Raw genomic sequence first — 24,873 nt, forward strand, 5'->3', positions numbered from 1 at the left:
AAACAAGCAACTCCTTCTATGCCAATATTTGATGTTATAATCTTCCAAATTGTTAGTATGTTTGATATTCAATAAGCCAACTTGCTAAGTGGAATGTTTGACAATTCTAGATGCTTCACTCCTATTTTCTTTATGATTAGAGATCCAACACAATTGAGGTAATAATGAAATAGCTATATAATTTATGACATTTTCCAAAGAAGCAAAATCAAAGAAACCCTTTCCCTTTGACATTTAAACTCTAGTTTTGACTAGAAGAAGAAAACTTAGAAATTCCATGTAAGAAAGGAAAAAAAGAAATAAAGGTCCAGGTAGAATCAGATGGTGAAAAGTATGTTTGGAAAAAAAAGAACACAAGATATTACTGAGCTTTCTCATCACTTTAAACTCTTAACGCCTCTGGGCTCATCTGTTGGGTGCAACTGCTTTATAGGAAATCGACTTCAGATTAGCAACTCAGCACTAAGAACGAGCTACAAGAATTAATATATATATACATACACACATCATTTCTCCTCCAAACGCCGCAACATTGACTCAGCAAAGCTCTGTTGCCTGCAAAGGCAACAAAAATAATTTTGAAAATGTGATTATCTTCTGGTCTGACCAAAAAAAATGTAATCTCTCAAAGTTTTTTTTTTTTTTTTTTTAAGGATGGGAATGGCTCAGCAACACCATAAGGAAAACATCAAACAAAAAGGTCAAGGCCACTCAGACCAACAAGCTTGCCAGGGAACACTACGATGAGTTCAGTCCTAAGTATCACCTTAATTTGGTCAACAAACTTACTTCTGTTCTCTATGTTTTGGGCTAGGGCGAGAATACTTTAGATATCCATCCCAAGGAACCTTTTTGAGCCCTGCTCTAACAGAGATTATGTCCCTTACCCTGCATAAGAGCATTAATATTTAACAGAAGCTATTAATAAATAAGAGATGGTTCTAACTTCTAACCCCAATCTATGAGATTCCAAAAATACAGAAAAAGTGTGCTGCATGCCATCATTTTAACTCATTCCAACTAAGCAGATGATTGCTTACCTCTCTGCAAACTCAATGGGTGTCTCTCCGGGTTTCAGATTTTGGGGCTCCAGGTACCAAACATCACAAACAACAGCCCAGGATGTCATGAGCTGCAGTAGATGCATCGTGAAGGATTGCCTGCAAAATAACGCACATAGTCCAAGAATTACTCTCTAATTTCATTACAAAAATAAGTAAATATCTGAAACACGAGATAAGGTGAACGCAATACATCTAGATCCTAGCCCCAATATGGAATTTGTGTCATTCTAACATAAAACACAGCATGAATATCGTATGGTTGTTCAGATATTTTTTTATTTGTTAAAAAATAAATAAAGATTCAGATGGCTTGATCTTTGTCAAAACCTTGCTTCAGATAAATGGAGTTCCTCACCACCCTGTCAAAATGGCAGGGATACTTTTATCCACACACACAAACTTAGTGAGCTCTATGCATCTACTTACTTCCGGCTGTTCCAAAAAGCATCAACAAATATTTTGTTGTACTTAATTGCAATTGGACAAACAGTGCAGCCAAGTTCAAATGCACCCTACATTGCATTAAAAAATATGAGTTAGAGAATTAAAGAGGAAACTTAAGAGAACCAAATTAAAGTTTGTATTCTCATCAACAAGAGAAGAAAATACATGTACCTTCTTGAACATAACTGTATAGTGATTATTTACACAAGTTCCCTCTGGAAATATTAGAAGAGGGTTATTGTCAGTTCCCTGGACGTGTTCCCTCAACCTGAGGTATAAAAGTCCAGATAGTCATAACATCGATAATCTTCTGACATAATTAATTTCTACATTTTTTTATTTCAACTTACTTCCTTGCTACTATTTCACGATCCTTTGCCTCTGCACGATTGAACCAGATACATCCTACACTCTCCAATATGGTCTTTTGCAAGAGTCCTACACAGATATAAATAAATAAATAATCCTTCCTTTCCATTCTTTTAAGAATAATTGTGGCTTTCACGCTAAAAAAATTCAAATCGTCCAGTGCGAAGTGTTGACTAAATGCAAATGATATTATAAATATTAAATCTACAGAATATCATAAAGGCCAAAATTTACTTATTTTCGCTTATATTACACTACAACTCAAGATAAGAAATGTGGACAATGCCAAGGACTTAAGAATGCACCTTTTCTAATCAGACAGGTATCCCACTGAACCCATTCATGAAGTTATTCATGATAAATCTTTTTTGATGGGGAACATGATACTAATCCACAAAAGTGGATATATATGTTATTGATGCAGTGGCAAAGCCAGTACTCGTGTGAGAAGACATTTGTAAATACTACAAACGAAAAAGTTGTTATTGTCCATGTACATATTGCAATCAAATCGTGAAACTTAATTACACCCAGGGCGAGTTGGGAAAGCAAATAATTCTTATAAAAACAGATTACCCTAGTGACACAATAACTACATATTTCCAACCAAAATATAAAACAAAATTGTAATCAAATCCCAGAATATTGACTTCCATCAAATTCCACGTTCCAACCAGTTGGAGCATTTTACACATTATTACAATACATGGGAACTTCATTAACGTGCTACAGAGTACAGATCTTTCTATCACCACTGGATCTGCTTAAGAAAAGTAAAGTCCTAATTGAAACTTCTGGATAAAAACTATTCAAGAATAATCAGTAATACTTTGTGAGAAACGCACACTCAGTAACCAGAAATCATTAATGAGACTGTGTTACCTTTTCTTTCGGGGTGGGTGGGTGGGTGGGTGAGATCTTTCTATCATGTCAACTATATAAAGTTATTTTAAGCATGAATATTGGCACTAAACACTTACCAACCCATCCAGGATGCTTCTGCATAATAACGGCAAATGCAGTCATCTGCTCTAAGATGATGAAATCAATCATGGAAGTATGATTGGCTACAAAAACCTGTTAAACCCATAAACAGAAGCAAAAATATTTCAATAACTAAATAAACATGCAAAAGCTTGAAAATTACTAAAATACACTGTTCAAAACACATCAGATGACATCCAAAAGACGGTTATACCTGCTTAGGCCGCATGCTAGGCCGTGGCCCATGGTATTTTACCACCCCCGTCCATGACGCCACAAAGAAGCTGCATATTAATTCCACCAAAGACCTCTGGAAATGCATTGCACAAAACAGAATAAGTTAAATCCAATGCACAACAAGATTTTTAAGAAGCTCGTGGTAGAGAACAAAAAGGCAAGAAGAAGGCACATTGAGGTAGGGCCTTTTATTCAATCTATGTTACAATAAAAATCAAATATCTGTTGCTGCATCCACTCCCTTGAATTCCCCATAGCTAACTCATCAAAAAAGCTCTAAAAATTTATAAAAACAGATCAAAGAATAACGTTATAAATAAGAGAAAACCAATTCTCCCAAAAGAAGAATTGGGGCAGCGGAGACTGAAAACCATAACGCTTTACTGCCTTTGATAAATTAAGCATATCCTGAATGTGCTTGCAGAGTTTCCGTTTGCGGTCTACAGTTCATGGGAAGGAGGAAAACAAAAAAATTTTAGTCCATTGTGCAGATTATCAACAATGTGTGACAACTGGTTTCTGTTTTCCTATTTGATAATTAAGTAAATGTATGGAAAATGGTTCTATACCTATGAAAAAATAGAGTGTCACAGGTTCCTTCCACGGATTTCCATATGAACATGGAATCTTCTGTGTATACAAATAGTTTCTTTGGCCTGACAATAAAGAGCATGGGGGGGGATCCTTCCACAATTTCCACACCATGTTCCATCATGCAATAATATTATAGTGTATCATGATCCCTTCCAAAGAATTCATATGACCGTGGATTCTTTTGTATTCTCCTCTACCTTAATATAATGTGTGTCCTATTAGTAGGTTGCAATGGGTGATTTATCTAACCCTAATCAATCTTTAAATATAACAATGTATAATCTTTCTACTACAAAAGGGTTCTACCGCATAACAATATTACCAACTAGAACGTAGAGTATGTCAAAGAAAATTCAAACAATTGATTTTTACATTACTTTTCATTTGATGAACATATATACAAGAGAGAACTTTAAATTAACATAATACTTAAAGAACTACGCAAGTCACCATAACAAGCTCACGTAAAAGCATTCAAACTCAAAGACAGGCTGTTCAAAGTTGCCATTTCCAATATATGATAAATAGACATAAACAAAAGAACAATTAATTTATTTAAAAGAAGATAAGCAATGATTAGATGAAAATTTAAGAGCAAGTTGCACTTCGCACCTCGAGCTTTTTCCTCAGACTGTCATGACCTTTGAGCAGAAAATGCACCGGAATAAAAGACGACAGGAATATTATCCATCCCACTGTTAATACCATAACCCTGCATATTCAATTGGGACCAAATCACATGCGTAAGGAAAAAAAAAAAAAAAAAAAAAAGCGAACCCCATTAATAGGGCAAACAGAAAAATCCTCCATTGGCATATTATTTATGATCAAATCGCAGACTTTCCCAGAACCCCAGTTGCTTTAAAACACCTTCCCAGCAACTTGTAAAAGTTGTAGCATGCATCTATATTGAGTGAGAAATCCAAGGCCATTTGCGTCACGCATAAGATCAAGCAGCTCCACCATTGAGTACTAGTAGTTATAGTAAGGCTAACCTCCCAGGAAATAGGATCAAATATCGAACTACGACCCCGCAACACCAGAGCGGAAACAAATACACATTCCAGTTCCATGGCTCCGGCGGATTCGACTTGAAACATCGTGTGAATGAATCCTGCCCATTCATTAAAAAGCAATTAAATAAACAAACAAAAATCCAAATCTCTTAACTTACAAAAATGGGTTTAAAAATAATGAAATGTATTGCATAACTGTTTATTAAAAACAAAAAACGAAAACGCACGAAAACATAGCTTACATCGACAATGGCACCAGCAGCCTCAGTTAGGGCAGGGGAAATGTCAAGCAAATCACGCCTGCAAAAGAAAAAAAATTAAATAACGGAACAATTGATCAAATTCGTTTCCGAGAAAATGACTTTTGGAATCTCGCAACAGCCACATTCTTTTTTCTCCATGCTTTCTTTTTCCACTATTGCTAAGCAAACCAAACAAGCCGAGAGAGAGAGAGAGAGAGAGAGAGAGAGAGAGAATTTTATCTACAGGCGGAGCTTGCCGTGAGGCTCTTGGATGGAGGATCCGGAAGGGAGGTAATCCTCGAGGTTGGGTCGATCCAAGTCCAACTCGGAGCTTAACGAGGTTAGCTTCTCACTGCCACTCATCTCTGTATCTGTATGTGTGGAGTTTCTCAATCTGGGTGGCAGCGAATCCTTGGTGCTTTGGTCCTTTTCTTCTGCTTCTGTTTGTACGTACAAGTCATGGTTTTCATTTCTGGTAATTACAGATAATTATGGACCAGAGACTGAGTTCCTTTCCTTCATTAAATTATCTATTTTTCCTTTTATTAATATTATAAAATTCATAAATTATGTCTCATAGTCTGATTTTTGAATAGAAGTTGGCTGTTTGTCATTAATATTGTCCCACCCAACCACCAAGCAAATTGCCCGTACGTGCGGCGGCCGCCTTTATAAACGTTAATCCAGCAGCAACTGCATGTCATCAAAACTTGGATCCTGTCTACTCTGATCTCTGATGGAATCATAATGTACAATGGATATGGAGGAAACTTCCCCACTGTATTCAGCACTAGTTATAATCCTGTTTATTAAAAAAAAAAAAACTTAGATCCTGTCTACCAATGCATCTCCAACTGTCTTCACCAGATTGGTCTGAATTTCGTGCCTACATATCTCCTCAACTCATATAAAACTTCAAGGCAACCAGTCTATTGGCAGTAGGTTGTGGCGCTTCGTACCAACTAACTTCTTTGTCCAAGGTTGTTGAACACCATACTCACTTTTTTTTTTAATCAACGTAACTTTTTATATTACAATTCTGCTACAGGGTGTCTGGCGTTGCATATCTACTGAGAAATCGGTTGACGTTGTACCATTTCAAGTAAATCATGTCAGTTGATATTATTAGGAAAAAAAAAAAACGATTTAAAGCAAATCAAACCAACCATTTCAGAAAGTGACAAAATGAGATCTATAGGCAAATCTTTCACCCAAAAATAAGTTGTTATTTGTAAGTTTTATTTTTTTTTCTTTTTTATTATCTTCTATGATCTAATATTTAAAACTACATGAAGTCAAGACAAGAAACAGCCCCGCAGGCAAGCGCTGCTTTTCCATCCAGACAATAACAAGTTCCTGTAACAATGTTTGGTTGCCAAGAAAACAGAGGGAAATAAAACAATAGTCCGTAATAATCAGTTTGGTTGTCGAGAAAATAGATAAAAATCACAATAAAATATCCTACAAATATGATATCCGATACAACTGTGCATCTCTGCTCGTCGGCTTCGTGTGGGTGTTTTCATATACATGTGGTTGGAAAAAAAATGGATGAAATAAAAACAATGAAATAAAAGAATATTTTCAAAAATATGAAGGTGAAAGATAGAAGGGGAAAGAGAAGATGGAAGTGAGCTCTTGGGAGAAAGGGGGATTTGAGTGGGAAGGTGGAAGACGAAAAAAATTCTGAAATAGAAGAAAAGGGAAAGACAAAGAGAAAAAGAGTAAATTTTTACACGTGAATGGACATGTACTCGGAAGGTTTCCAACCACGGGTGCAAGTAGAATTATTGTTTATATTAAGGGTTGGTTTGATACAGAAATCATTTCAATTCATCTTATCTTATTATTATAATTTTTTAAATTTTTATATAAAATATAATAAATAATTTAACTTTTTTAAATCTTAAAGTAATAATAATATTAAAAAAAATATTTTTATAATATTTATTCAACTCATCTAAAATTATTTCATTTCATTTTACTATCCAAACGAGTCTTAAATTCTATATTTTTTGTCATATTTCTTAATATAATAAATTTTAAATATTTTTTTATATCAATAATTTAGATAAAGTAGATTTATAACAAAAAATAACATTTCTCTCTCATCTTTTTGTTTCCCTTTTTTATAGGAACAACAATATAGATCCAAAATGATCTTGGCCCACTAAAATTGTGTGATGATTTTAAATAATTTGAATTAATATGTAAATAGTAATATTTTATAAATCTCATTAAAATATTTTTAAATGTAAATAAGTTAAAATATGTGTTTAAATAAATTTAACTTTTCATGAAAAATTAAAAAAATAATAAGTATTGTCAATGATCGATTTAAAATGGATTGAACTAATCTTGACAGTCAAACATAACTGAAAGTCCATTATGGCACCAACTGGTTCCATCAACAAGCATTCTCGGTCCAACTTTACTACAACTTATTGCATTGAATCTTAAGATGGGTCTCGGCCCAAATATCTAGCAAGCCCGGATTACATGACATTTTTTTGGAGCTGCAATATCAACAAGGCTGCTGAGTGCTGAGATGTGGGTTTGATTATTTCAAAGACTTCTCTTCAGTTCAGCTCCGACGACAACCGACGATCTTTGCTGAGGATTCGGTTGATTCTGCTTATTTCACGCCCTCTTAAGATGTTGATTTGCCTAAATGTTCGGTTGAGATATATACTCGATCAATGATGTAATAATTCTATACAATCATGTCAATGTTAGTACGCGATTTGGTTTATACCTAACAAGGCTCTTCGAATAAAAACTGTACACCAAGATGATAGTGCTATGCTCCATTTGGCATACAAAGCTCATGAACTGGATTTAAAGAAAAAAAATGTTTATTTCATTGGTTTTGGAGTTTGATAGCTAACAAATCACTGTTCATGAATTAACTAAATAATAGAGTAGTCAGGAATTTTGACCCAAAACGAACAAAATAAAATAAAATAGAGAGGGTCTAAATGTGCTTTCCTTAGGCCGGCAATTCCTGGTTGGCTCCATACCCAGATGATGATTTTCATGATTAATAAATAAACCAAGAAAGCAAGAAGGGAAAATCATTGAAAAAGTCATCTATTATTTAATGCCTCGGACGTTATCTCTGTCCGTCCTTTAAATGAATATGATAATTCACCATGCATGCATGACCTTGTCTCTCCATTCTCATCCATTACGTGACTTCAAAGTTCAAACCCCCAATCTTTACACAATTTCCATAATCAGCTCTCTTTCATTTTCCAAGACACAGAGTGTCACCATCTCTCTCGTTGAAAATTTCTCCTTCTCTCATCTTCTTTCCAACAACCCCCAGGCCCCGGCCACCGCATTAGGTGCATGGCCCAATTTTCTATACTCCACACCTATTCATTGCCCCTCTATCTTCTACAAAATAATTACACAAAAATAATCTTATAAAATTTTATTATAACTCGTCATATTATAAAATAGAGTTAAGTGATCATATATTTAAAATTATATCAATTTATAAAATTATTTTTATATAAAAGCAATGCTAGATATAGTCGTGGTCTCATGGAATACGAAAGCACTATATAATCTTTTTAAAAAAAAATAAATCTATTATTAAAAAATTAATTTTTTTCACGTGAATCTCATATTCATTTATTTAATTTAAAAAGATTAGATGATACTTACACATTTACAATTACAAATATCATTTTTATTTAATTTGTGTAAGTTGACTTGCAATATCTATAGCAAATTAATTTTGGCGGTTAATTGGAAGATAAGATTGGTAATTGTGATTAAGATGGGTATTAAAAGCTGTTATAGTAATGGATGAGCTTAGTTGGTTGCTAAGTTGTTAAGCTCCATAATCCTTGATTAGAAAGGTAATTAACGATGTGGACGATGCGTTACAATGAAAAGAAGATAAAAGTTAAAAACCGTGGGCTCTTTCGAAACGTTTATTGGACGGCTAGCCTCCGAGACAAAAGAGCTGGCGCCTAATCACATTGTAAAAGCGTTATTAACGAGCCCCCCCAAAACGACAAATGGACGTACTAAGCATAAGAACGAACGTCGTTCCACGCGCTCTCTAATTGGACACAATCGTTTTAACGGTGATTTGGGCCTTTACCAGGATGGGTCAGTTAGCGCACGCGCCTTTGTCTGTAGGAGATGGAATGGGGAATAACTGATTTCTTGTCAGAGTTAAAAATTTGGAAAAGGTTACCTAAACACGTGAGATACACGTGAAGCGGGAAAGCGCAACAAAGATCTTTCCCCGGGAAGAGTTTGTGCACATCCACTCAGACCGTCCTTTCCAACACTGTCTTGCTTTTTCTTAATTTCTATTCTATATATGCTATGCATATTAATTATTACATATCTATTTTTAAATTAGTTAAATATTTTTAAAAACTATATAATATATGAGGTACAATTATTATTGAGTAATGTCACTTATTATTTATTATTTTTATTATTTTATAATATAATATTATATAATTAAAAATTATTTATTATTTATAAACTTATCATTTAATGATATATAATGAGATGATAAGAAAAGAGATACTCTTATCTTATTTTAATTATATTAAGTAATATGTGATACATTTATCATTATTATATGATAAAAAAATATGTAATAAATAATTATTTAATAATAATAAATATATAGCATCATATTTAATGAGATAATAATATAACATACAGAATTTTTCATAAAAAAAATGATGAGGCGTAGAATTTTTCATTATCATCTATCTTCACTTGTATATTTGAAAATGGAGAGTGCGAACAAATTTTCGAAAACAATTATTATCTTCACTTGTATCGTAACAGCCAGTCAAAGAGGGCTTGGGTTTCGGACGTGGAGGTTCGAATCGCTTGAATTTAATGACAGGTGTATGTACACGTCAGGTCCGAGTAATCACACCCAAGCGGATCCACCACTAGACTGGGGATTTTTGCTCTTTTTTTAATTTATTAAAATAGTTATGTAATTACGCAGCAGTATTCTTCTTTGAATCGTTCGTGTTATTTTCTGGCGGAAAGCTTATATGGAAACGCGGTCGTCCGCTTCATCGTCACCATCGCACAGAGAAGGCGACCACCGCCATGTCCTCCTTTTCATAGCTCAACCTACCCAATGCTCCCTTCCTTCCAATACTATGACGACGGCGCCGACGACAATAACGGCCATGAAGATGAAGAAGAAGAAGCTGAACCTGGATACTGCTAACAGCAAGAAGGGCCTAGCGAGTCGGAGTGGCCTTCACGGCGTGATCGTCGCGGGCCTCATCCACCAGCTCCGGAGACGCCGTATCCTACACCAACGCCACGTTTTCCCTCTCATCTCTGCTCTCTCTGGTTGCCTCCTCCTCCTCTTCGCTGCCTCCTCCCTTCCCGTTATCCAGCACCAGAGCCACTTCTCGGTACCTATTCTTTTTAACTCTCATTCTGTCGGCCTCTTTATTAATCTCAGACGTCGTATTTTCATTCACTTTTGTGTTCTGCATTTTCTCTGTGCTTGTTTCTTTTTGGGAGCTCAGTTCGGCAATGCGGTCGAGGTTGGATCGGGCTCTGATGCGGGAACGTCGTTTATTGTGCCGGTACGGAAGGTTTCGTCGCCCGTTTCGATTCTGGCTCAATTGGTTTTGTGGTTGATTTGCGTTTGTTGAATTTGTTGTTTAGGCAAGTGGAGGGAGTTTAAGCCGTGACTTGTGGGTGTCGACGCTGTCCAAGCTGTACCACGGTTGCAGTAATGCTAGCGATAAGTTTGCGAGTACGTATCAAAATCCACAATCTTCATTTCCTAAGACGGCAAAATCCGTTTCACTTTTTCGAACATTAATGAGATTTTTTTGGAGTCTCTGATTTTGAACAAATATTTCTCAATTATTTGGAGTGTCTAATTAATAATTTATTTGTGATGTTTGATAGCAGGGGCTGATGCGAAAACGCATCCGAATCGGCACTTGTTGATTGCTACTAGTGGAGGCTTGAATCAACAAAGAACAGGGGTAAGCTTCTTGAGCCGTGCTTTTTTTTTTTCTTTTTTTTTTTTCCCGGTGTGTTTTTCTGTTTTGGAGTAGCTTTTTGTCAATATGTATCGAGCGTATTTGGTCGTCGAATATGGAAACGTAGCCTTTGAGCTGGAATTGATCTCACACCGTGACTCTGGGGGTTATAATCTTTTTTATTTTCTAGGTCACTCTTTCAAAATCGTAGTCAAATCTGTGACCCTGCATTTAACGTGACTCTGCTTAATGTTTTCCAATTATATTCTCTTAAATGCGGATCATGACTTCACTTGGGCAGCTGAATGCAAATAGATGTTAATACCCAGTAACTCAGATAAGAATCTTGTTTTAGTTCGTTATGAGTTTCTTCAACGAATAGCTCAAAATACACGGGATAAAGTAGCCATTTTATTGGTGGGTGTTAATTTGGGTGTTAGTAAAAATAGCTAGACGGGGAACGGTATTTTCTTGTGCCTTTTATAAATGATTCCTGAAAAACGTTGGTCCATGACTTAAGATGGTCTACCCTTACAATGGGCGTGTTGCTGAAATAATTCGATTCCTACCTTGCTGCAGATAACAGATGCGGTTGTTGCAGCTTACATTTTGAATGCTACTCTTGTTGTACCAAAGCTGGATCAGAACTCCTTTTGGAAGGATACCAGGTTTGTTTAATATCTGATTCCTCGAATAGGAAAATTTATTCTCTTTATGTTGTAATGAATTCTGGTGTTTTCTGCAGCAACTTTGCTGAGATCTTTGATGTGGCCCAATTTATCTCATTTCTTTCAAAAGATGTTAAAATCATCAAAGAGCTTCCAACAAACGGAGGGAAAGCCGTGACACCATATACCATGCGCGTTCCAAGGAAATGTAATCCAAAATGCTACGAGAAACGTGTTCTACCTGTCCTTAACAAAAAGCATGTAAGTGTTCAGTTGCTTACAGAAAATTGTGAATCTTATAATCAACTTGAATGTCATTTCCATGCTTTATGTTCTAGATTTTCCTATTTCATGTTATGGTTCCATCATCATGAACATTAGGTATTTTACTTATCAAACAATAATAAACAAAAGAAAAGCATAAACAAAAGATATTATAGTGATTACCTTTGAATCCTTAAATGGAGGGTAATATTTCTTCCTGTGTCATTTGTTTTGCTTTTATAGAGTCCATGGTAAAAGTCTATTTAATAGCCTAAGCCATGGGGCTGATTGTTCTAGTGTTGCAACTACCATGGATGCAAATGTTAAGCACCACTGATTGTTTTGGATGTTCCTCTCCTTCATTTTCAGTTTTTTTTTTTTTTTTTTTTTCATTTTGCATCCTCAGTTAAGATCTAACAGTTGAGAGCATGCAACTTGACCAATTTTTCGTCCATCCTAACAATCAGATCTGAACCAACAGCTGCAAATTGAAAATATAGGTTGTTTACAGTACAAATAGAAAATCAAGCTGTGGTTTGTGGGTGAAAAGTGTAATTCCTCTCAGATTTTATAGTTATGTGATTTTATGTAAGGTGGTTTACTCAATGCTTTGGAAATGTTTGAGGTATGAAATAATATATTGTTATTCTCGAAAGAGTTATTTGATTTGCTGCTGGTCTTGAATGAGTTGTTGGATTCCGCAGTTGATCTTGTTGGTTTCCCTTTTGATGGTGCAGGCTGTCCAGCTCACTAAATTTGATTACAGGCTTTCAAATCGGTTGACTGCTGATTTACAAAAACTTAGATGCAGAGTTAACTACCATGCTCTGAAATTTACTGATTCTATTCTCGAAATGGGTAAAAGGTTGGTCCAGAGGATGAGGATGAAAAGCAAGCATTTCATTGCACTGCATTTGAGGTAAAGTACCAACAATGCTTTTGTTAAATATTTCTTTACTCTTTGAAATAGTACAGTCAGTTACATTGTTAACATGATTTTAGTTGCTAGTTGTCAGACTACCTTGAACAGAGTACAATTTTTAACTGTTTGAGTTCATATTAACTTATCAAAAAAACTGTTCGAGTTCATATCAACAGGTTACTCGAGGAATGAGACTGTTTATTCTCATTTACTTGTAGAAAAGAGCATTGCATTGGTAAAGGTTTCTAGATGAAATATAATATGCGAGTGCACTTTTTTTATGGCAACAAAACCTGGAGTTATGATATTTTAATGGATTGAAATAAAGTTTTCACAATTTTTTTTTTTAGAAAATTGAAGTATATTGGGAAGAGTCGTTAATGCGAATTGGTTTATCATGTCTAGGTTTGAACCAGATATGCTTGCATTTTCTGGATGCTATTTTGGTGGGGGAGAAAATGAAAAAGGAGAACTCGGTACAATACGAAAGAGGTGGAAAAACTTACATGTGAGGCTCCACTAGACCTTAGAAAAGATTATTCAACCTCAACAGCAGGTTAGGACTGTCTGAATATTGAGATGTTTATTTTTGTATGACGTGCAGGCAAGCGACCCTGAAAAAGTACTAAGGCATGGAAGATGCCCACTTACTCCGGAGGAAGTTGGTCTCATGCTAAGAGCATTGGGCTTTGGAAGTGATGTTCATCTATATGTGGCATCAGGTGAAGTATATGGAGGTGAAGAGACATTGGCACCCCTCAAAGCTCTCTTCCCAAATTTTCATTCGAAAGAGACTATAGCTAGCAAGGAGGAGTTGGCATCATTTTCATCATTTTCTTCTCGCATGGCTGCACTAGACTTCATTGTTTGTGATGAAAGCGATGTTTTTGTCACCAACAACAATGGCAATATGGCTAGAATGTTGGCTGGACGAAGGTATGTCATTATTGTTAAGGTGCTTGGAAGCAATCTTAAGAATGACTTTAATACCTCTGGAGTGGTTTTTTTTTTTTTAAAAAAGGTTCAATTAGTTTTAAAAATTGAAATTGTCTTTAGAAATCGCAAGTAATTTTCACAACGATTGAAGTACCACCAGTTTAATAAGGAAAGGTAGTTTTGTGGGTTGAGAGAAAATATATGGTTGAAGTTTCTGTGTATAGGGCCATCTCCTTTCTAACTTTAATAGCATTGAAAACGTTCTGGCTAGGGTCAGTCCAGTTGCTGTTAGAGGTCATTCTTATGGCTGCTTCCAGACACCTTTAATATTTTTTATGAGAAAGGTAATTCAACTCAATCTGTTAACCGGGTATGCATAATAGCATAAACATGCTTGTCTATGCAGAAGATACTTTGGGCACAAACCAACCATTCGTCCAAATGCTAAGAAACTGTACCGCTTGTTCATGACTCGAAATAACATGACATGGGAAGAATTTGCCTCCAGAGTTCGAAGTAATCAGATTGGGTTCATGGGAGAGCCAAATGAGGTGAAGCCTGGTAGGGGTGAATTTCACGAGAATCCAACATCCTGCATATGTGAGAAGTCCAAAGAAAAGGCAGGGGGAGTTTTGTTTCCTCGGAATCAAACCAATAATCTCGATAGAAGTGGTAAGGAGGATAGCATAAATAAGGATAGCAGTGATTTGACAGATGAGCAGTTAACTGAGGATGAGCAAGAACAGTCAGATATGGATTATGCGAATGGAACACTAACAACATCAGATCGCAATCCTTTGCTTAAACACGAGCAATCAGAACTGGAGGAAGAGTTGTTTTCAGACTAAAATCAGGGAGGCTGCATACAATCAATTCCCCCATTGAAAGATTGTAGGCCATACCTAACCCAATTTTTCAAGAGTTTCTTTCGGGTCCTGTTGCTACATTCTTATTTGTTTCATTGGAGTTTCTTTAACCGAGAAGGCAGTGACAACAAAGTACTTTGTACATAAAGCTATGCATTGGCAGTCCACCAGATTGAGTTTCCAGTTTCTGTACATCATTCAGATTTTGATGCTTCTTGTACATAATAAACCGCTAGGATTTGTGGCTTGGGACAGAATCTTTTGCTCTCTTTGAGGGTGGTGGCCGTAAGACAAGGCAGGGGAGGGGGGACATGGAAATAGGGGTGGTTTATGATTTGATTTAGAATGTAGGCTTTTACTTTTTCTCTTTCCTTTTCTTTAGTTTTATTTCTATTTTTAAAACATCTTTTTCCCGTATCTATCTTTTGCAAGATTAAAGCGTTATATTGTCAAACTGTCTGGTTCAGAAATTTTCAAGTAATTGCAACATAAAAGCATATTCTGCATTTGATATCATTCTTTTCGTAGTTTCGTGACTGCACTCAAAATTTTTGATATAAAATTAGGAGACCATAGATAACGGAGTCGGACAACTCTCCCTTTGAGAATAGTCCGCTCAAGTTGATTGATTGTGTATTTTTATTTTTTCATATTTTTTAATATATTTAAATATTTAAAAAAAAAATCAATACACTTAAAATCACTTCTCTAATTACTAAATAAAAAAGTTAATAAAATTCTGTTGGAGCGGTAAATTAGAGAGACACAGTAATTTTATTCTGGATAACGTGGCTTTGGCATCCACGGATTGGTCTGTGACTGTGCTTGACTGACAACACTACTTACTGGAAGTTACAGGTACACGTCATAAAAATCGTAATCCAGTTAGAGACTACGTGGCCACACTGGAGTCTATTGTTCCCCTTTCTTCATCCCCTTTCCACCTCTCCTCTCTTCCTCTCATTGCCAAAGTATCTTTTTAGAGAGAGAGAGAGCTCTAAAGGCAACAATGGCGTTGAGGCTGCCAACACACCTGGCCACACCTGCTAAACTCAATCATCATCATCATCATTACCATCGCCACGGCGGACTGTCATGGCGGCGCACTTTAGCAGCCGACGCTCTCATCTCTTCCTCGGTTTCTTCTTCTTCATCATCGATTTCTCCATCTTCGGCCGCCGGTACTTCGTTTTCTTCCCTAATCTCTCTCTCTCTCTCTCTCTCTCTCGGCGCATGATTTCCTCTCCACTATTGGATGACTCTTTCGGGAGCCAATTTGAAGACTTGCTGATTGTTTATAATAACAGTAACTGTATTTTGTGACTGTTTATTTGTTCAAAAGGAAAATTCAATGTGGTGAAGTGCACTTCTGCTCCGACGGCAGCAGCAGGTGCAGTGAATCTAGGGCCAGGGACGCCAGTGAGGCCGACGAGCATACTAGTTGTTGGTGCCACTGGTACTCTTGGAAGGCAGGTTGTGAGGCGGGCACTTGACGAAGGCTATGATGTCAGATGCCTCGTCAGGCCTAGACCTGCCCCTGCCGACTTTCTTCGTGATTGGGGCGCTACCGTTGTCAATGTACGTCACTCCCTCCTCTCAATCCCGCTTACTCGTTTCTTCTTTCTTGTTGATGTCCAATTATACATATTGGGTTTGTTTGTATTTCCTCGGAAGCATTCATTTTTGCCATGTGTTCTGACGAGGGCATTTGGTAGTAATTTTTTGTTTTGCTTTGTTTTGTTTTGGAGATTGATACGTGCAGATATGATGTCTTTGTTAATTATATCGAATTCTTTTGTGCTGTGGAAACTAGTTTAGTCATGACGAGCTTCTTTATTAGTAAGGTTTTCCCTGAATAATTAGATGAATTTGGCTCTTGCTAATCTTTTTGAGGAGGCTTTCTCTTGAATATGAACCCATCAGCAAAATTCCCTTAAAAAGATGTGATTCTTTTGTTTACCCACGAGGCCACGAATATATTTTACCTCGCGTTGTTTTATCGTTCCACTTGTGGAACCTTGTTAACCGAGGACGCTGGTTAAATTTGCTATCTTACTTTGAGGTATATTCCATAAATTAGTTTTTTTTTTTTCCTTGATAGGTATAGATGCTTCTCGTTGTATTCTATCTATTCACTGCCAGATTTCTGGTTGAAGTCTTCAGTGTGAATTTTCCTGCCTGATTTATGTAAGAACGTGTTTGGAAAAACATTACTTGAGAAGAAGCTTGTTGCTGCGTGTGGGTTGTTGCATGTTGCTCAGTATCTGATATTTGCTCTATCAAGGGACTGAATGTGAAGAATTTACTGAACAGGCAGACCTTAGCAAACCGGAGACCATACCAGCAACATTGGTTGGTATTCATACGATCATCGATTGTGCCACGGGACGTCCAGAGGAGCCCATTAAGACAGTGAGTTTTTTCTTTAATATTGATTTGCTTATGTCATCATGTTTCTCATGACAATCAAATTGGCCTAGATATTTTCATGGAAATTGATGCATCCATTTGACTAGTAAGGCTGCAAGGTTCTTGGATGTATCAATGAAGAAGACTTTCCTCTAGAATTCCTCTGTGCTGCTTAAGCTTTATGTAGTTTTTCAGGTTTCCAGCGCAGCTGTAAAGATACATATCTTTTTTTCTTTTTCTTTTTCTTTTTTTGCCTTTTTTTCCTCTATATTTTTAAAGTTGCTTCCTTGCTCATTTTTTTTAACTGTAAAAATTCTTTAAGGGTATTGTGCCGTGCCATCAGTCCTGTCTTCCAACTGATCAAACTCATGGAGTGACAATGGTTGATAGAGTCCTCCAATTTTTTGTCCGAGTTAGATGATATAATTTAAAGAGATAGACATAGCATATCGACCTGATAGTATTCTCTGATGCCTGTATGGGGATTCCAAGCAATGTGGACCAACATGGACATGTAATTCTGTGTTTTTTCTCTTTGAATTAGACCATTCAACTTGGACAAAAATTGGAGATGATAGTTCAGAAGTGGTCACCGTACATGTATCCCATGGGATATAGTGCCTTCCGGGTATTAGTGAACAGAAAGGGGAACATTTGTGTGATGATTACCTTCCAATAGATCATTCCAAGAGATTTACATATCCATTTTGATCATAGAACTCCTCTCTAAAATTTAAAATGATACTACATGTTGCAATCATGACTTCCCTTTTGATAGTGTTGTATTGTTGCTGGCCTTATCTAATCCCTTTTTTCTGTTTAGGTAGACTGGGAAGGAAAAGTTGCTCTTATACAATGTGCAAAAGCAATGGGAATCCAGAAATATGTATTCTTTTCCATCCACAACTGTGACAAGCATCCTGAAGTTCCACTTATGGAGATAAAGTACTGCACCGAGAAGTTTCTTCAGGACTCAGGCCTAAATCACATCATAATCCGGTTATGTGGTTTCATGCAAGTAATTATCCTAAATGAAATTTCAACAAGCTCTTCCATGATACCATCACTGGCATAGTTAGATTTTTGGTTTACCTCTGTGCTTGATGTTTCTGTTTAGACACTTATTCTTCTGATCATTATCCTGATGTGACAGTCCTTCCTTCCCCTACGTATATATCTTATTCCTCTCAAAAATTATGTTAAAAAAGAACAATTACTAAGTTTATATCTAAGTATTGAACACGCCAAACTGACTGAAGCCAAGGAATTGATTATAGGAAACGGTTGGTTATTACTGTGTGGATTTTTTTTCTTTTTTCCTGTTTACAAGTTTCCTGTGTTTGGCTTCAAATCTTTTTTTTTTCCCCCCTTTTAAAATACCCTACCAAGTGAATGGGTCTCGCCAATTTTTCCAGGGCCTCATCGGGCAGTATGCAGTACCCATACTAGAAGAAAAATCTGTTTGGGGGACGGATGCCCCAACAAGAATTGCTTACATGGACACCCAGGTAACTTTTGCATAAATTATTTACCTGATTTCAAGAAGACCACTTCATAAATAATAACTCCATAGTTCCTAAATATGATTTCATTTATGTTCTAGGATATAGCTCGCTTGACATTTATAGCTTTACGCAATGAGACAATTAACGGGAAGCTTCTCACTTTTGCCGGTCCTCGTGCATGGACAACCCAAGAGGTAAAGAAAAAACTTAACAACTTAACTTTGTTAAAGACCAAAATATTTTTCATAGGGTTATTTCTATTGATATCCATAAACCTTGATCACACTCTTGATATATCTGTTTGATTGCTAAGAAATACATGGGGAGGGAAATGGCAACTAAGAACCTCGTGACAGAATATCATCAGAGTTAGCTTCTCATTTATTTTTGAAGAAATTGTGTTTGACCTGATCTTAATCTTCAGTAACAGCATTGCTTCTCTGCCCTTTGTCAAGGAGTAAATTATTCACAGCATGGCCTCCTAGAGAGAGTAATTGATTAGTGGCTTTGGATACAAGTGAATATCACAATCTTTAATATTATTATTCTATGTTGAACCGATCAAAAAAAAAAAAAAAAAATTATTCTATGTTGAAATGTGCCTTCTGGATCTTAGGTGATAACATTGTGCGAGAGGCTTGCCGGGCAAGATGCGAACGTTACTACAGTCCCTGTCACTGTCTTGAGATTGACTCGCCAGCTGACTCGGTTTTTTGAGTGGACAAATGATGTCGCTGATAGATTGGCATTTTCAGAGGTAATAGATTCTTATATTTACACCTTTAGCATAATCCTTCACTTTGCAACATCTCAATTGAAAGACGCATTTCTTTTGTTAACGCCGCAAGTATGAGATGAGTAATGCCCTTATTTGGTGCATTGGTAGGTCCTTACAAGTGACATTGTTTTCTCTACTCCGATGAACGATACATATCAACTTCTTGGTGTGGAAGCAAAAGATATAGTTACCCTAGAGAAGTATTTGCAAGATTATTTCACAAACATATTGAAAAAGTTGAAAGATCTCAAGGCACAGTCCAAGCAAACTGACATATACTTCTGAATGAAGACCATTTTGTAATTGTAAATGACGCCATGTATTTATTTATTTATTTATTTTACACGGTTGATGATACCTGATAACTTTCCTCTAATAGGAATGAATGTCATCCACCCGCCCCCCGGCCCTCTCTTTTTCTCCCCAATTTCTAATCTTCTGCCTCTCAAACTTGAAATTTGACAGAACTAGGCTGGTAGTATATGGGTCTGATTAAAGTTGAACCAAACTAAAACCCAAGGCAAGAACAGAGTGTTTCACAGGCCTAAGCAAAGCCCAACTGTGACCAATATCCAAATATAAATAAACCCTTTCACATTATCTTTTGGGTGGTTAGTGGAACCGATTATGGAAGAAGGAAAGAATAATAATAATGATTGGTCTGTCTTTTTTACAACTCGATGCAATCCCTTTATTGAAGATTTGAGATGCTATTGACTCTGTAGCTTGTTTTTTGTCCTACCTGTATGTATATGTAATGATGAGACTGGGAGACCAAAAGACCCATTGAGGTGAGCAATTTAGGTGGTGGTGGTGGTGAAATCTTACCCATGAAAACTTCCCCAATGGATTAAAGGTGAAGTGACAATTACTAGGTGGGCCAGCTCAACCACCATACACAACCAATGTGCCTCTCTCTCTCTCTCTCTCTCTATCACACAAAGGAAATTCTTAGGTTGGACGGACCCTTTTGTGATTGCTTGTATCAATTATCAATTCTTGAAATAATAATGTCATTTCACCTGTCTTTGCTCCTTCTATCCTTGCTACCTATTTACTCCCAAGATTTTCCCAAAACGATGATGAAACCCTTATGTCATAGATGCGATGGGAGAAGAAAAAAAGAAGGCGACTTAATGATTTAACAATTTGAATATACGATTAAACCATCATAACACATAATATTTATGATGCAATTATGCATCAACAATGAGCAGAGCCAAGTGTTATAGTACGGTCAGGTAGGTCCTACAATCAGCCCAGTGATCACAATAATCATTATCAAGTTTGATCTCTGATTGCTTCCAACGATAGCCCTACTGGTGTTGATGATTATGTCATGCACTAAATGTTGGGTTCGAAAATATTTGCGCAGCTTCGGTTTTATATCGATTCTACTCTGCAATATGTATACGTAATTTATAATTCGGCTTGGTCCTCCTCAAAAGAGCCCCAACATTCTCTCTCTCTCTCTCTCTCTCTCTCTCCCCGCTCACCAGCGTTTTAACTCTCTTTTCCTTTTGAATTGGGAATGTTTGGTAAGAATTGGAGAAAACTTTTACAGGGTTTCCAGAACTCGCTTAACCCACAAACACTCAAGAAAAGAAAAGACTAATATATATATATATATATATATAGAGAGAGAGAGAGAGAGAGAGAGAGACAGTGACTGTACGTTCATGACTGCTGGTTCTTGTTCAAGTGTTACTCTGTACGTTTTCTTTCTATCTAAACTTGTGCCATCACCCGATTCACCTTCTCAACCAATCCACCAGTCAGACAAAAGATAAAAGAGCCAAACACCTTTTTTTCTGTTTCTTTGGTTTCGAGAAATGATCCAAGTCATGTGGGTGTGTTTTCGATTTTGTAATCCCAATTCGAAGTTAGTACTTTCTTCAATCTTTTAATTTCCAAATTACTTGAGTTGTACACAATCAAAATTAAAATAAAATAAAAAGGCATGAATTCAATGGCTCAAGCATTCCAGATTTCAATAATATACATGCACAGAGGTCTCAAAGCAAACCAACTTTTTCAAGTTTCCAATACAGTTTGTTTGGTTCATTTCAAATAATCATGGCCGAGTGGGTTCCATTTTGAAGAAGATGCAATTGTGTTCACAAGGCACCACTCAAAGCAATGTCCTTTCCCCAATCACTGTACTCTGTCTCAAATAATTTCAGGTGGTATAAAAGGAAAAGGACAAACAATTATAGAGCTGGGGATCAGGTGGCCTGTCTTATTCTCATTTCCCCTTTTTACTTCTGGAATTTAATTTAGATCCAAGTATGGTATGGCGCCATGGAAGAATTCATGGTCTCCTGTTCCTTTTATTGTCTGCTTTTGTTCACTGACCGCCTCAGAAATCTCGAGAATGATTCGTTTAACCGCAACTACACTCACAAAACAACATTGTGGCCATGAACCATAGCCTCTGTTAGAACAGTCTCAGTCAAATGATCAAACCTTTTCAAATATCATCATTTCATCACACTTGTCATCAGCTGTACACCACGTGAAAATGCGTCACTTCTAGGGCTTATTTAGTAGTCTGGGGAACTTGGCTGCCTAGATATATACGTGATAAACAGTACATCCACGAGATTGAATGATATTAGTTTTTTTTTCTCCCCAATCTTTATCGAGATTCAAGATGGGTAATCATATTACATGATGCATGGATCTGATTTTAGGTCTTTTAAATGGAAGATTAGCTCGACTATGGTCAAATGTATATAGAATATGTTTAGATATTGAAGTGAGTTGAGTTAAGTTGAGTAGAGTTGAGTTAAGATAATAAAATATTGTTAGAATATTATTTTTTAATATTATTATTATTTTGAGATTTGAAAAAGTTGAATTGTTTATTATATTTTGTGTTGGAATTTGAAAAAATTGTAATGATAAGTTGAGATGAGTTGAAAGTAGTTGAAGATCCAAATTAAATTATACATCAAAAGTTTTTTTTTTTTTAAGTAACTGGTGATTTCATGGTTAATAATGTAAATTTTTTCATTATAATAAGTATTAAAATTATAAAGAGATCTTACAAAAGTAAATATACAGATTTATATGATTTCATATGTTATATTAGATTTACTTTATAATAAAAGTATTTTTATAATCTAACGTATCGTATTATATTATGTTAGTTTATAAATTTTTTTTTGTAGAATATCTAAATGGTTAAAACATTTCTCTATTATTAGAAAAATAGGAAGGACAGAAAAAGTAGTAACTGAAAATATTGAAAACAAAATAGACTAACTGTGTGTGTTAAAGAAATTAGAGATTCCTTGGAGATAAAGATAGGCATTTTTTCTTTGAAAGATATCTTAAACAGAAAAAATAAATAAATTCTGATGTATAAAGAAAGGTCCATATATACTCTATAGTAACCCTCACACAGGTTTGATGGGTAAAAAGTCATAAACTCCAATTTTCTCATTATTACAATATTCTTGCCGTATGTCAATTGATAACTATAAACGACAAGATGGAGAAATATGCCAAACCCATTTCACAGCCTATTAATCACATGAGTAATTTGTGTACTTTTGTGGATTTCAAAATTGAATAGCTCACATGATGTGTACGAAAACTTGGCGAAGTTACAAGAAATCGATAAAAAAAAACTCTTCCTCGAAATACGCATGAGAGACCAAAGAAAAGGAAAAAACAGAACAAAAGACTTATCGAGGCAAAAACATCAACCTCATTTCATTCAAGTGGGTCCAACTCTAAAGTTAGTCTCATTTTGCTTTGCTTTACACATGAGCAGGACCCATATATTCAGGTGCACTATTCTTGAAATATGGGTTTTTTCAAAATTTTCCAGGTTCAATAATCTGGATTGATATACTTTGCTAAAACTTTCCCACATTCCCATAAGAGCATTATGATTGAAATTCTTCATGGCCATCTGTTGAGTGTAAGAAAAGAAGATCCCTATTCAGGATTCTGCAAAAAGTCCTTACCCAATGCTTTAAAAACTCCATAAAGAATGGTATATATGGAGATCTCTGGATATTCTAAAAACTGATACTTCATTTGACTTTAATATTCACTTGTTCTTGGGTTTTGCTAATTTAACCTAGGTAGCTAGCCCAGAATGCATGTTATATTGGCATATATATCGTACCAAAATAGTAATGTGGGATTTCGTGTCCCTTCTTAAGTGCATGTTTTTGGGGAATATGCTCACACTGACTCTTGTGCTTGACAGATACATATATATATATATATATCATTAACTCAATATTCCTGTTGAAGTTAACTATCTGAGAACTTCTAGTTAAGGGCAGCTTCATGCTCATCTGAAATATATTTACTTTTGCTCTTGCCTTGCCCCCTGATTGGCTGGGTGGCTATAAGTTGCTGTATTATGTAGATCCCAGCTAAAGTTGGCAAAAACCTAAAATACTTTCCAACAAAACTTGATGATGATGGAAGTTTGTAAGCCATGCAGTTTGAAGCTGAAGGGTAAGTTGTAAGTAGTTGTGTTTAGGGTTGCAGAGGTATCAGAGAAAGTGAAAGTGACTGTTAAGAAATCAGTCTGGTCTGACTTTGCTTTTTGTCAAACTGATGGCTTTTTGCTTAAAAGAAGATATCAGTTTATGCGTTAGTACGTGCTTTTTCACATGCCTACATTACCACTGGATCAGGACCCTATCACTACCCTATTTGCACTGTGCTTGCTGCTTCCCATGCTTTAGTACTACTTGACCAATCTTGAACCCTCCACCTCCTCCTCAGAGATCAGAGAGATGACAAGTCCGCCGAATGCAAGCTTAGGGTTAAAGTTGCTTGATTTTCAAATGATAAATTATATTTTCAGTACTAGAACATGCTTAGGGTTGAAAAATGTAATTAAATTAGGGATTTATATAAAAAAATTATTCTTTAATAATAAACTTTACTTTTTTTCAAAAAAAAATATATAGGACTTGTATATCTTAAAACTGTATTTAACATTACTCTTTTATAATATCTAACCACAAAGATGACATTTTTAGACTTATAAAGCTCAAAGTCTGTAACAATCCGGCCTAATAATTATAAGGTTGGAATATTGATAATTTTTATCGAACTTAAATTATATTTAATAGATCGTATTGGATAAACCAACTATCGATAAATTATTGAAGTTGATTATGAGTTTTAATTAAACTCAATAACTAGATTAAATCTCATTTATTATTTATTGAATAAGTTAGACTCTTTTTAAAATTTAAAGACCAATCATTAAAAATTTATTTCAATTTAAAACCATCACTGATTGAAGTCTCCTACGTAGTTTTAATCACTGTCAATCCTACATTGAATGAATTACTAGATTATGTTTTTAAATTGAAACTCTCTTCTTGAATGATCGCGACCGAGTCCAACTCAAAATCAAACTCATAGGCACTTTTTCCCAAATCTCTTTAAAAATATATTCCCTTCCATGAGTTATTTGGAAAAAATCATTAACTTTCGTAATTGCAACGGTCAAACCCAAGATACCCAGTCCAACATCGTGTGTATGCCACGTTTACCACGCCAATAGCCGACTGCCTCATTCCTCTCAC

General features: G+C 35.8%; 3 protein-coding genes across 4 annotated transcripts; 2 read left to right on the top strand and 1 right to left on the bottom strand.

Annotated features, from left to right (window-relative positions):
• Positions 1 to 348: 348 nt before the first annotated feature.
• LOC121255727 (glycerol-3-phosphate acyltransferase 9-like) lies at positions 349 to 5,469 on the bottom strand. Its single transcript, XM_041156215.1, has 12 exons — positions 5,195 to 5,469; positions 4,951 to 5,008; positions 4,688 to 4,806; positions 4,305 to 4,404; positions 3,076 to 3,171; positions 2,858 to 2,954; positions 1,859 to 1,946; positions 1,680 to 1,776; positions 1,491 to 1,576; positions 1,041 to 1,160; positions 790 to 888; positions 349 to 555 (listed from the first exon to the last, which is right to left on the bottom strand). The coding sequence occupies exons 1-12, from the start codon at positions 5,311 to 5,313 to the stop codon at positions 507 to 509; spliced, it is 1,128 nt and encodes a 375-aa protein (XP_041012149.1). The 5' UTR covers positions 5,314 to 5,469; the 3' UTR covers positions 349 to 506.
• LOC121255726 (protein HIGH CHLOROPHYLL FLUORESCENCE PHENOTYPE 244, chloroplastic) lies at positions 5,160 to 19,730 on the top strand. Its single transcript, XM_041156214.1, has 9 exons — positions 5,160 to 5,183; positions 15,594 to 15,792; positions 15,954 to 16,189; positions 16,925 to 17,023; positions 17,844 to 18,038; positions 18,436 to 18,528; positions 18,624 to 18,719; positions 19,142 to 19,282; positions 19,412 to 19,730. Exons 2-9 carry the CDS (start codon positions 15,621 to 15,623, stop codon positions 19,586 to 19,588), a joined length of 1,209 nt encoding a protein of 402 aa, XP_041012148.1. The 5' UTR covers positions 5,160 to 5,183; positions 15,594 to 15,620; the 3' UTR covers positions 19,589 to 19,730.
• On the top strand, positions 9,851 to 15,180 carry LOC121255725 (protein ROOT HAIR SPECIFIC 17-like). Of its 2 annotated transcripts, none has more exons than XM_041156212.1 (10): positions 9,851 to 10,370; positions 10,488 to 10,547; positions 10,630 to 10,720; positions 10,879 to 10,958; positions 11,535 to 11,623; positions 11,701 to 11,884; positions 12,625 to 12,806; positions 13,215 to 13,317; positions 13,414 to 13,745; positions 14,152 to 15,180. In XM_041156212.1, exons 1-10 carry the CDS (start codon positions 9,996 to 9,998, stop codon positions 14,591 to 14,593), a joined length of 1,938 nt encoding a protein of 645 aa, XP_041012146.1. In that variant the 5' UTR covers positions 9,851 to 9,995; the 3' UTR covers positions 14,594 to 15,180. The 2 variants fall into 2 exon arrangements, with proteins under 2 accessions (XP_041012146.1, XP_041012147.1); XM_041156213.1 differs by having other exon boundaries at positions 9,856 to 10,370; positions 10,882 to 10,958; positions 14,152 to 15,179.
• Positions 19,731 to 24,873: the final 5,143 nt, after the last annotated feature.

The sequence above is a fragment of the Juglans microcarpa x Juglans regia genome, chromosome 3D (genome assembly GCF_004785595.1).
Source record: "Juglans microcarpa x Juglans regia isolate MS1-56 chromosome 3D, Jm3101_v1.0, whole genome shotgun sequence".
Lineage (NCBI taxonomy): Eukaryota > Viridiplantae > Streptophyta > Magnoliopsida > Fagales > Juglandaceae > Juglans > Juglans microcarpa x Juglans regia.